Source organism: Ciconia boyciana, chromosome 8, assembly GCF_034638445.1.
Source record: "Ciconia boyciana chromosome 8, ASM3463844v1, whole genome shotgun sequence".
NCBI classification, from domain to species: domain Eukaryota; kingdom Metazoa; phylum Chordata; class Aves; order Ciconiiformes; family Ciconiidae; genus Ciconia; species Ciconia boyciana.
In genome coordinates, this window is record NC_132941.1 from 40246574 (window position 1) to 40259394 (window position 12821).

A 12821-nucleotide genomic window follows, 5' to 3' on the forward strand; every position below is an offset into this window, starting at 1 on the left:
CAAGTAAAAAAGACTTTTTAACTTCCACAGGACTTCACAATCAAAACTATTATTTTAGAAGCAATTACTCCAATTTCACCATCCCCTTAGTCTATCACTAGTTCACCTATGTTTAGAAGGAACTGGAGTACCCATCCTTTCACCAGGGCAATTGCCTACTGATCCCAGTTACTAACCTCAATAAAGGCAGAAACACTGTAGCATGAGGTACAGAAAATTTCTGTACAGCTAAGAGTGTGATGCTGCTGAATGCAGACAATAGCAACTAGTTCAAGACTCAGACTGAAGGTTCTAGAAGAGACACCAAGTACTTTATCTATATTTACCAGATCTTGTACGGAAGTTATTAGGACAACAGTATCCCCTTTCAACCACTTTAACAACTCTTAACTACAGGGTTGTTGGTTTTCCCCCTCAAACACTAAAAATGCCTTACCCGTGTTACAATATGGTGCCTCAGTACAAAGGTAGCACAATTTAAAAATACTGTACTCAGATAAGAATCAAGTCAGAGCCTTCATCAGCACAGCTGCTATAGCTGCCCAGTCTGTTTCAGTCCTGTTTAAAGTATAAAACGTCCGTTTTTCTTGCTACTTGAAGCACCTGCACCAGAATGCCTGCACTTCTAGCATACAGCATGGCTCATCCAGCCACTAATCCAATCTTAAATGACTCCTTTAACACTACCAGATGAAAAATTAGGGGTGTACTGCACAGTTTGCAGACCAGAGACAGACCCCAGAGCCTGTCCTGACAACTCATTAGCCCGACTAATGAGCAATGCCCGACACCTTCATTAGCAAACACCTTAACTGGGGAAGTATGCAGCTCTGCATCTCTCACCTACATGTTTTGTACTCGCTTCAGCCATATTCTACAGGTCTATATAATACAGGCAGTCAAACAAGCACATCTTAAAAGGACTTTCCAAACCAGTTTAAACACCAGATGACAAAAGCATGCCTACCTCCATGCACTAATGCTGCCTGCTTGGAATTAGGTTATACTACTATCTGTAGAAAGCTCTGATTCACTTCAAATTAATACTCAAAACAAGAGTTGTTTAATTATGAAGATTTTAATTCACTACAAACAGTGCACCAATCTTGAATTTCTCAAACTTTACAAAATGGTAGCTTTCAAATCAAAACTAAAGGGCAAACCAGCATTTTATTGACATAGTTTATTTGATGTTAAAGCCAGATGAGCAGCTTCTTTCCAGAATAATTATTTCTATACTTCTTCATAGAATAATGTAATCTGTAAAGAAAAAGATAGATCAGTGCCACATGATTAAAACAATTTTTATACTCATAACTTTATAGAGACTGAAAAACTGGTTCCCAAACAAGTCAGGTGAACCACAATGCCTTTCTTAAAATAAAATAAGGCTCAAAATTTCACAGTACTGTCATGTGAATAAATGAGAGCCCATGTTACACCATTTCTGTAGAAGAGCTCAACCAGCTACAATCGCTTTACCAACTTTCTGTTTAAGACATTATACCCACTACATCAGCTCCCAGACAGACTGTTTAAGTTGCTTTAAAGTGAGTCGTTCAGACCACTTGTAATAAAACCAGTTTTGTCTGTAACAGTTACCGCCCACAGCACATCCAACTCACATTTCTGCAGCAAAGATATAAAAATATAGTCTACAACTTGTCTAAAAGAGTATGAGGTTTGTTTGTAAGGAATTTACTTGAAATAAGTATCTATAAGAAAACAACAGAAATTCATCCTCAAAATAGAAGTCATACTAATTCAATCTATTTAAGATAATAAAAAGCAAGGTGCACTATCCTCTCCTTTGCATACCTACAAAAGGAAAAATGTAACCCTTGTTTACAATAAGACTAAATAATGAACAGTTTTAGCAACAGTAAATCTGAACTGCCTGATGTATTATTTCAGTCCTTAAACTAATCAGGTATTTCATGTAAGTGGAAGTCACAGAAATTAGCAACTCAGTAGTACACACAACAGTCTTTCTTAGTCTTAAACTCTTACACTGGGTTCTGTATCAGCACAGTACCATGGTCTTCGCATAAATCAACATTAGACCTATGTCATAATGACTACAGGCTACTGAATGTCTACCCTTACAATGCATTCTAAAGTCATACCTGTTACCCATTTTCCATCTGAAGTATGTTCATTTACTGAAAAAGAAGAAGCATTAATTAATAAGAGAATAGTTTTATTGAAGTACTACTACTGTAGAAGATGGAGCTTTGAGGCTTTTTACCGACACTCACAATATGCTTTTTTCAATTACCACAGTGAAATGTCATAGGAAAACTTCAAAGTTTTGACTACTGTAGAAGCTGAAGACAGATTTCATGCATTTCCCTCAAACTCAAATGGGACCTAACAATAGCTGTTTAGAGCTTAAGTAATACTCAGAATGCAATTGCATGTTCAATTATACCTACAGGCTACAATGGTTTAAAGCACCTATCCATCCACACTTCTGTTTGATGAAGTTTTTTGAATAAACATTTGTTTGGAAAGCTCACATGTCAAGGCTGTCACAACTACAATTGTGACATTAAAAGGTAGGGTGGGGGGTTTTTTTGCATTTTTGCATTGAATGCAGACACCAGGTGAGGGGCATCCACATCTATTTTTTGCAAACTTTTATGAGAGCTCAGCTAACTATAGAGCTACAGAATGTATTAAATAACACAAACTACTTTAAAATACTTCTCTTGAAAGTGCAGGGAAAACAGAATGGGAATTCTGAAGGAGTGAGAAGTGAAAGGAAGCACCAAAGAAAACTTTTAACAGTCAGCTATCAGCACAGTTGATGTCCGACTTAAAAGTTCAAGAAAAACTATTCAAGTATGATCCACCATTTCAATAGTTTTCATGACTACATGGTACATAACTCTTAAACAACAGACTTGCCAGAAGATGTCTCAGAATCAAGTGCCTACCCATTTCTGAGATAAACAGTTTTCACAGATTGTGTAGGTGGACACCAAAACATATTCCAGGACTCCTATTAAAAATTCCTCCACACAGCTGTGATAAAGGCTGTGGAACCATGCCACACCATTATGTTTAAACATGCTTTTTTCAAGACAAAACTTTAAGACACAATGTATCCTACAAGCTCTTTTTCTGTGATGCAGCACAGAACTCTTCTCAATCAAGTTTTCCAGAAAGCACATAAATTAGTTTGTCTTTAGATTTAAGTCTAATGTGAGGACACAAAGATTAACAAAACTGGTGAACAAATAAGATCTAACCTATGCATACTTATCAACTAAAAGATCATTTTAAAAGACATTAAAAAACCCTCTCATCCAAAAGACAGTTCACCTACTATTGAGATTGCATGCTATTTTGAGAAGCACTTGATACAGAAGTCACATCTGCTATGTAATTATCACAGCACACGATCCTGGCCTTGATTTCTGAAGTGTTTATATGCTTTAAGAGAATTTCTATGAAGTGGACAGTTTTAGTAATTCAAGTGACAGTCATTTAACCATTGTGTATTAACACTCAATAACAGCTACCTTCAAGTGCAAAATTCTCGAAGGGAAGAAGTTCATCCATACTACTAGTATCACTGCAACATTAAATGACTCCCTTGACATTCATAAGAGGGTGTATGTTAGTGTTACTACTATATCAAATGCTAATTTATGCTGTTATACTGTAAACAACTGTAGGACTTCATTATTAGAACAGCATTAAAGCAGAAAGGAAAAGGGCTCCAAATCTTATCTAGTAGTTTGCAGCAACACTGGTTTATTTCCATCCAACGATAACAAGAACTTCACTTATACAGTAAGCGAAGAATCTAATTTCATGGAGCAATCACTGTGTTTGTGTCTTCACTTGGAATACTGCAGGGCAATAGTTAAATACAGTTTAATACTGACAACTGTGTCATTTCCATCCACCATCTCAAATGCACAAAGCTGTGACGTGACTTAGTTTTCACAAAGATGCACAACTACTTTCACACAAAGGTCAAGTTACACATGCAATTGCACTGTACTACTTTGAATCAGAACCTCAGGTGTTTTGAACCAATGCCTCAAATCAATAGCATTGAGTTTCTTTGATTTCTTCTGATTTGAAATTCCTCATTCTAATGTTGTTTCACTAGTTTCAAAAATCTTGTTTGCTATTAGCCAAATTTTATTTTTAAGTCAAACAGAATAAAGTTCATGATGTAGTTCTCTGAACTCTTACAGGACAGAAGCAAGTTTAACACAAACATGCATGCATGCAAGGCAGTACAGTGCTTCAATTAAAAGGATGGACACGTGTTTCAGTGATGTGTAACTCAGTCACCACATCCATGCTCATTTTCAGTACCTGCTAGATACTTCATTTCTGATGGAGAATTCCAAGGAAGTAGAAGAAAAGCAAAAGTGAAGATTACTAAAGTTTGAGATGTCAAAGGACTTAAGCAGCTACAGAGCTAAGTGTCACAACCCATCACCCTATCTTCCCTTGTTAAAACACTTGAAAAAACCCACTTAGCTGCACAGCTTACTCAGTACAGAGGACAAAAAGCTGCTAAGGAAGATGACTCTCTTCACACCCAGGCTATTCCTCCGTTTTGGTGGGGGTTTTTTTTCTGGTTTGTTTAATGATAGAGGAATCCTGTCTCCCTCCAAGCTGCACACCTGACAAACTTGTATCAAGTTCCAGCCACAGCATAAGAAGCTCCCACACCAGGGGGGAAAAAAACCCCACTATCTTGGGAATTGGTCACTTAAAACCAGGATAAAGCAAGCATTCTACCTTATTTCTATTTACACATTGTCCTCACTGCCAACACCACCACACATCCTTAACAAAATCTCCTCTATAAGTAACACCATAAATAACAGTAAGTTGATAGAGTGTTAGGTATTTAGGTAGCCTGAGTAACAAGTGTTAAGAATATCTAATTTGTATATCGCAAGGCTGAGTTATGAGATTACAGCAACACTGTTAGATTTACAAAAGTTTAACTTTAGTTTAAGTGACATGTAGGAAACAATCATTTAAGCAGCATTGTTTCGCGTTCATCAGCTAAGCTTGCAGCAGTGAGGAGCAGAACTAAGCTACTGAGCTGGTAAGAAGCTATACAACACCACACAGATTACCTTCTGTTATCCAGTAGAATGGTGAAAGAAATGGAAGAAAAACAGTGTTATTCTGTTGAAGAATTTCTAATCAACATTTAAAAGGCAACATGCTCATGCTAACTTACAGATATTCTCATCCTACCTTCTTGCCAGCACCAACATTTGCCTTGGCTGTGCCCCTGACTTTCTTCATTCTGTTTTTACGCTCCTTTCGCTGCTTCCTAGAAGTCTTCTTCTTTTCATACAAGCCATGCTATTAAAAAACAGTTAAAGTTGCATTTAAGTTTGTTTCACTGAAAGTAACGTCTGAATTTAAGTTTTACTATTTCTGGACTCTTCAAATACTGTTTAAATTTGAAACATTAGCTAAGTAGTGAGACAAGTTCACTAGGTAATGAATGATTCAACACAGAATATAAGCACTAAAGTTGTGTATGTATCAGTCTCATCTCCTATGCTTCTTCAAGACTTTTACTAGTGGTTAGTTATCTATTACTGCTAAATATCACTGGTTAACATCCTTTTTGCCTTTGCAATTCCTCTATAATAAACAATTAAAAATTTACCCTATTTTGCAAATGCACAAGCTAGCCTATACTATTTTAACATATCTTATATAACTCTGAGTACACCAACAGTACTTTCACACAACTTCATCTTTTGTATGTGTACATCATGAACCACTAAACACTTCAAATCCATACTAATTGTTTTCAAGTTACCAGAAAACAACCTACCCTGGCAAGCCTGTGCTTTGGTTCGTTTTTCTTTGCATAGTCCAGAGAATCATAGATCATGCCAAAACCTGTTGTCTTGCCACCACCAAAGTGGGTTCTGAAGCCAAAGACGAAAATTACATCAGGGGTCGTCTTGTACATTTTTGCCAGCTTTTCCCTGATTTCTGTTTTGGGAACTGTGGCCTTCCCAGGATGAAGAACATCGATCACCTAAGAAGGAATATTTACAAGTTGTATAAAAGCAAGAGGACGACAACATCTAGTACAACAGCAGGTGCTACAGTCCCACCATGACCTTAACACTTAAACTAACCCACCTTAGCAGCAGAAAGTATTATTAATTTGATACAAAAGCATTCATAACAGTTTCCTGCTTCAAAAGACAAAACAGCTCACTACCTCACCATTAAGATTTACCTTCAGCATGCATCAACACATTTAAACCTCTAAGCTCTTACAATAAGACCTCTGGAGGTTTTAAGGGTCCCTTACTTATAATGGCTAAAGAACACTTGCAGCCCAGAACCAACAGACAAACAATTAAAGGCAATTTTCTGTATTCTTTTACCATCTGCTTGCGCTGAAGCAGTCTGTTTGTCATGAACTTCCTGGTTCTGATGGTCACTGTGTCATTCTGCAAAAGAAGATACAAAGAACTAAGACAAAACAATAATGAAGTGTACAATTTAAACATAATAAATACATAAATAATGCACACTACAGCAACAGTCAGCAGCGCCTCTGATGCTGACAGGGAACTCATAACCTACATGGACCGGCCCTGGGCTACAGAGAACACCCCTATAAAGTATACTTTGATAAGTACTTTTGAGTACACATCAACTGATGACAGACTCGTCCTCAGTTTTCAAACAACACAGCAACGTACATACCTCCACCACTCTGAAAACCTAAAGCAGCTTTTAATGAAACACATGGCTCAGAAGCCCAAGCGCTACAACAGTACAACGCAAGCATCCTTAACAAACCTGTGCGTTGCTGCTTCCTTAATGCTTTCAGACAAGAACAGCCGTAACACTAATAGATGAGCGCTACCTACAGCGCCCCTGTAACGCCTTAAGCGCGATGTTACACTACGATCAAAGCCTAGGAGTGCTCTTACCGACCGGCAGCACGGCGAGACAGCAGGCCAAGCACATGCCCCGGCCCACACCCCGGAGCTCACCGCTACCAACTGACACCGACGCGCCGCGGCCAGGCCGCAGCAGCCCCGGCTCGAAGCGGGAGGACAAGCCCGCACTCAGTTTCCGCCATACCCCCGCAGCCCACTACGGGCAGGCCAGCCCGTCGGGGCCCGCCGGCTCGGGAGCCCCGCGGGAGCAGGATGGCGGCAGCGCGGCGCGGATTACCGCGCACCAGCGCCAGGCACTCACCATCTCGGCGGCGGCCGCCCTGCCAGCCAGCGAGGAAAGGAAGGAGAGGCTCGCTGCAGCCAATCATAAGGCGGCGCCGGGGTCCTTCGCGCCGGGGGCGGAGCCGAGCGGAGGGGTGCCCTTTCCAGAGCCGGGCGCGGAGGGAGCCGGCAGGCGGCAGGCGGCGGGGCCGGCCTTTGTGTGAAGCCGTGAAGTGAGCTGGGCGGCACGGTCCCTGGCACCTGGGGGAGCGGTGGTGCGTGGATTGTAACAGTACCATGGTCGGCAGCGGAGTACCACGTGCCGCCGTCAGGCCCGTGGGCCCTGAGAGCCAGCGTGACAGGCGGCTGTGAGGAACGTCCGGGCGGAGGCGGGGCTGCCGGCAGGGGAGGGCGCGGGAGGCCGCCCCGGGAGGGCCACCGGCGTGCCCCAGCAGGGGGCGCTGCGGCGGACGCCGCTCCGCGCCGTCGCCGCTCTGCGCCGCCGGGTGGGCGGGCTCTGCGCCGCCGCGTGCAGCCCCGCGGACGCTCGGGGGCCGCCGCCGGGCCCTCGCCGCCGCCGCCGCCATGGTGAAGGAGCAGTTCAGGGAGACGGATGTGGCCAAGAAAATGTGAGTGGGGCGGCCTCTGCGGCGTCCTGCGCGGCGGGAGGCTCCTGGGCGGCCGCTCCGCTGCCCGGGGCTGCGCGGCGCCCCGCGCCGAGGGACCCGGCGTTGCCGCGGGGTGGGCCCGGTGGCTGCGGTGGCGAGCGGCAGAAATCCCAGGGTGTGGCACGACCGCTATAAAAGGACCCGGGAAGAAGTTTAGTGTGCAGGGGGGTGGGGGGTGCCTGATGTTACGGCTAGCTCCCTTTTAAAAGCGCTGGCGTGGGCCTTGGCTCAGGCTGCTGGCGAGGCTCGTGGGTGCCTGTACGCTGGACGTGTGAGCCGCTGTAGGCTGGCCCGAGAGCATCCATAGATCTCCCAGATATAAACCACCAACTCACTGCAAAACAGCTGTTCTTTATAGTTATCCAAAAAGAACCTGCTTCAGCGATATTGTCAATCAACTTAGCCTCCTCTGCATTGCTTTTAAATATACCTGTGTATAACTGCATGCCTGTAGTTATAAGTATTCCTGCATATACGTGTGCACATACATACATGTGAAATTTCCTATTCTAGAAGCCACATCTGTTTTGGCATGAAATCTCCAGAAGAGATGCGTCAGCAAGCTCACATTCAAGTGGTTAGCAAAAACTTGTATAGTCAGGACAACCATCACTCTCCACTGCAGTATGGAGTACTTGACCATCGCATGGTGAGAACCATTTCTTTTCCAACTATTTTTGTAGAATTACTTGAAGTGGTTAAAAATAAGTTGGGATGGCTGAAATTTACTGCTCATCCAAAATATGTGCAAATATGTCTCTACTTGAATTGCGTAGACTGTCAGTTGCAGTGACAGCTACTTTCTTCCTGCTTTTGGATGGTTCAGGAAAGCATTCCTTTGAGGCAGGAGATAAGTTCTTTCTGCCTAGCTGTTGGGACACCCAGAGATATCCATCTACGAAATAGTATCTTGTAGATTAGCAGGCTGTAGATCAGTTGCAAAAGCTGTATGAATTAATGTCACTGGTATCAGTAGGCCCGGCGTGTGAAAGACACCTTTCTTAAGGTTTGGAGTGAATGTAATGCTACTGACATGCTTCTGATGCTGGGAAAAAGGAGTAAGCGCTGTGGGTCTGCTGTCAGGATAGCTGACTAGCTTAAGAACTGTTGTATTTTCTGTGTATTCAGTTGATTACAGCTAATATTTTTTTTCTATGTGTGTGTTCCTCTCCTCCCAAAGGGAACCAGTGAAAAAGACCGTCCCTGTGAAACCTGTGGAAAAAATCTAGCTGATTGTTTAGGACATTATGGGTACATTGACTTAGAACTGCCCTGTTTTCATGTTGGATACTTCAAAGCTGTGATAGGCATCTTACAGGTAAACACAATTACGATTTGTCATCAGTTTCTAGTCTAGAAAAAGGAAATTGTCAGAAAAGATGTTGCTTGAAAGAGTAATTGAGAAGACCAAAATAAAGTTCTATTATAATTTTTATCTTTGTGCATCTTGTGTTTTGTAAAAGAAATATATTTATGTATCAGTCTTAGTGATATAAATACATCCGTTTTATTTTATATAATCTCAGACTGATTAATTTAGTCCATTATTTTTCTGTAGTAGTTTCAATTAAGTATGTGCAGTATAGCTTGCCTTTTAGGACATCCCAGTAAATCAAAGCTCTGTTTGCTTTTTATCTGGATTTTTAAGATCCTGCAGAGCTTAGATGAGGTTTTGCCACATTGACTGTATTTTTTTTTCCATGTGCTTTTTTTTGTGTATTACAGCATATGAATTGGTATTTCAACCAAGATGACTGTATTTCAAACTGCCCTCTGTTGAAGAACTTAAGTTATAGTAGACGATGTTACAAGTCTGCATATGTCTGTTAAACAACTGTGTGTATGCATTTACATTTAAGATGATCTGCAAAACCTGTTGCCGTATCATGCTGTCGGTGGAAGAAAAAAAACAATTTTTGGATTACCTGAAGCGACCTGGCCTTACGTATCTTCAGAAGAGAGGGCTAAAAAAGAAAGTGTCTGAAAAGTGCCGAAAGAAAAACACTTGCCCTTACTGTGGTGCCTTTAATGGTGAGTGTTGGCATTAGCAGTTAGTGATAGTTATCTACTGGGATGGTTTTTACCTTTGTGGTTGTAATAGGCATCAAAATCTTGAATGTCCATGTTCATTCCACAGCTAATGGGTGTTCTCTCTGGCCTCTATTAAGAATCAGGTAATTGTATTCTTAAGGCCAAGCACGTGCTTGCTCACGTCTCATTTATGTGGATAGAGACATTGTCCTAGTTGCTTGTTTTGTTTCATGTGGTATCTCCTCATGGCACTAACCAATATTTGATACTTGAATAATGGCAACCTCCCCCACTCCTTCCCCCCCCCCCCCCCGTTTAACGTGTTTTTTAAAATATTGGGAACTATTGTCAGTGATCAATGCCTTAACTTAGAAGCATTTGTAGACTTTAATTTTGATTGAACTTCATTTTTCATCATTATATTAAATTATCTTTCTTAATATTACATGTGTTTGTCATCCTTTAGGAGGATATGTTCTGCAGTTTGGCAGTATTTGAGCTGTGATGATCTTGGGTTACACTGGAGTTTGTTCTTCAGGGCAGAGTAGCTTAATAAGATTTCACATTTGTTTTTCAAAATACATTTTCTTCTTCATGTACCCTGATCAAGTGATACTGCTGTTAAAGGACTTGCAGTGTTACAGATTCACAGTGGATGGTTAATTCATAACTTTAAGTTTTACATTTTTAACGTATGAAAATTTTGGATTGTTTGTTGTAATGATCAAAAGCCTGAATAAATAGAGAGCTGCTTCATTATAAGTGCCACATATACATATAAGGGGCACAAACAATAGGCATTTACAAAATTAAGTGGTAGGTCAGCATACTTCAGTAAAAATAATTGAGTTTGGAAAGCACTTGTGGAAGTTTTATGAATACTATTACCTGCATGACATGAAAACAGTTATCAGATTCTTCTTACAATTCACGTCCAAAATCACTTTAGAAGATAGTGGGATGATATATAAATGGCACATCTTAGTCCTGTTTTTAGTGTGGGAACTTCTTACTTAAAAAAAAATATCTGCTGTGATTGAGGGGAAGCTGAATTAAAGTGTGAGCTAAACCACCTGCTTTCAGCTTCAGAAGCCATGGCATGATCTAGGCACACCAAGCCAGCCATACAAGGAGACATGACCTGATTGTCCTCTTTGTGTTTTGTGAATTTAGGAAACTGATTAATAAAGCTGACAGTTTTATTTTATTCTTGTGTTCACTGAAGGTTTAACTAGTTTTGGAACTGTAGCTTACTCATTTTAAGTTTTGGGGGTTTTTGTTTGACATTTTTGTTGGGTTTTTTTTAAAAAAAAAAAAAACCCACATTTATTTGCTTGCAGGAACTGTGAAGAAGTGTGGTTTGTTGAAAATAATACATGAAAAGTACAAGACCAATAAGAAAGTGGTAGATCCAATAGTATCTACTTTTCTCCAGTCCTTTGAAACTGCCATAGAACATAACAAAGAAGTAGAACCCTTACTGGGAAGAGCTCAGGTGAATTTTATTATGACTTAAACTTTCTGCTAGTTTTTGTGCTTGAAATAAAACTCCTCAAATGTTTTCAATGTAGCAGTTTAAGCCTTGTGATGATCCAAGATTTTAATATACCAAAATACACTTGAAGAATGTTTGTATTTTTTGCAATAATGGTAACTTTGCAAAAATGAGATATTTAGTTTATTGGTATGTTCTGATACATAGCTTTCTGTCTGTAAAGAAGGGGGGAATATTCTTGATGTGTGAAACTTCCATAAGCTGCAAGAGGGAGAAGAAAGGTCCATAGAAGCTCTGAGTGTACATGTAGATTTACTGTAGCTCTGAGATTGTTACAATAGACAGAATTTTTTTTTCTTCAGAAGAACTTAATGTTGAGAAGGAGAGAGGAGACTTAATTATCTAACCTTTTGTTTCATTCAGCCTTGCATTGTGTGCAGTTTTGTTTCCTTCTGCTCTTTGAAAGCTGGGAAGATCCTGGGGTACATATTTAGACAGAAAAAGTAGCGAATATCTGGAGTTTCTTATACTGCAGCAGTAGCTGTACTAAGAAGAGAGAAATGAGCTTTTTTAAAAAAGCTCTAGAAAGTACTGTGATTCACGTTGGTTCCTACTAATAACATGAATACAATGTACCATAAATTTGTTGCAAGAGGTTTATGGAGTTGCTTTGACCAGTAACTATGAAATACTCTCAGTTAACTGTTTAAAAAAAGGGAGTAACATGATGAGAAGTAAACACTGATGTATAAGGAAAAAAAGAAAGGAAAGAAAATAGCAAGTTAGTACCCGAGATGCTAAAAGCATTGGTTCAGAATAAAACATAGCTTTGTTTGCATTAATAGTTCTTATCTATTTGTCTTTTTAAAATACTTTCTTTTTGAACAAGTAGTAAATGAGGGGAGGGGGGAAGCGTTGAAACTGTTACATAATGATATGTTCCCCCTTTCTCCAATGGATTTTGTAGGAAAACTTAAATCCTTTAGTAGTATTGAACCTCTTCAAAAGAATCCGAGCAGAAGATATCCCTCTGCTCCTAATGAACCCAGAAGCAGGTAAACCTTCAGATTTGATCCTCACACGACTCTTAGTGCCACCACTGTGTATCAGACCCTCTGTGGTGAGTGACTTGAAGTCTGGCACCAATGAAGATGACTTAACAATGAAACTGACAGAGATCATTTTCCTCAATGATGTAATAAAAAAGGTGAGTCATCCTTCAAGCTCTCAGAGACTGTTGCCTTTGAAAAGATTTGGTTAGAATTGAATATAGCAAGTTGTTTTACTTGTCTTACTGCTTACAATCTAGCAAGCAGTCTGTACTGTACTGCTATGTTGTTTGGGATTTTATTGAAAGAAATAGAGAAACTTGCTTCAAATGGAGCTGGCTGACTGGCTGCTTGCAGTGTAGGACCTGCTGAAGATCTGCTGGTGGAT

At 40.5% G+C, this 12821-nt stretch overlaps 2 protein-coding genes across 3 annotated transcripts in view; one reads left to right on the plus strand and one right to left on the minus strand.

Moving 5' to 3' along the window:
- Positions 1-1059: 1059 nt before the first annotated feature.
- Positions 1060-7322, minus strand: RPS24 (ribosomal protein S24). 2 transcript variants are annotated; one of them, XM_072869460.1, is made up of 6 exons: positions 7231-7322; positions 6405-6470; positions 5837-6046; positions 5242-5352; positions 2127-2162; positions 1060-1260 (listed from the first exon to the last, which is right to left on the minus strand). In XM_072869460.1, exons 1-5 carry the CDS (start codon positions 7231-7233, stop codon positions 2160-2162), a joined length of 393 nt encoding a protein of 130 aa, XP_072725561.1. In that variant the 5' UTR covers positions 7234-7322; the 3' UTR covers positions 1060-1260; positions 2127-2159. The 2 variants fall into 2 exon arrangements, with proteins under 2 accessions (XP_072725561.1, XP_072725560.1); XM_072869459.1 differs by lacking the exons at positions 1060-1260; positions 2127-2162 and adding an exon at positions 4336-4356.
- Positions 7323-7366: 44 nt separating this feature from the next.
- POLR3A (RNA polymerase III subunit A) overlaps positions 7367-12821 on the plus strand; it is a 39952-nt gene continuing 34497 nt past the window's right edge. The window contains exons 1-6 of the mRNA XM_072869458.1: positions 7367-7819; positions 8372-8507; positions 9039-9176; positions 9718-9889; positions 11230-11384; positions 12352-12591. Coding sequence (XP_072725559.1) covers positions 7776-7819; positions 8372-8507; positions 9039-9176; positions 9718-9889; positions 11230-11384; positions 12352-12591 — 885 coding nt within the window. The 5' untranslated portion in view covers positions 7367-7775. The remainder of the gene's footprint in view (positions 7820-8371; positions 8508-9038; positions 9177-9717; positions 9890-11229; positions 11385-12351; positions 12592-12821) is intronic.

Bases quoted from the DNA above. Each gene is read 5' to 3' on its own strand.
- RPS24 (XM_072869459.1), bottom strand. The intron at 6,047-6,404 runs GTAAAAGAATAC...ATTCCTTCTTAG, and splicing joins TGCTTCAGCGCAAGCAGATG to GTGATCGATGTTCTTCATCC. The intron at 5,353-5,836 runs GTAGGTTGTTTT...GTTTTTTAATAG, and splicing joins CAAAGCACAGGCTTGCCAGG to CATGGCTTGTATGAAAAGAA.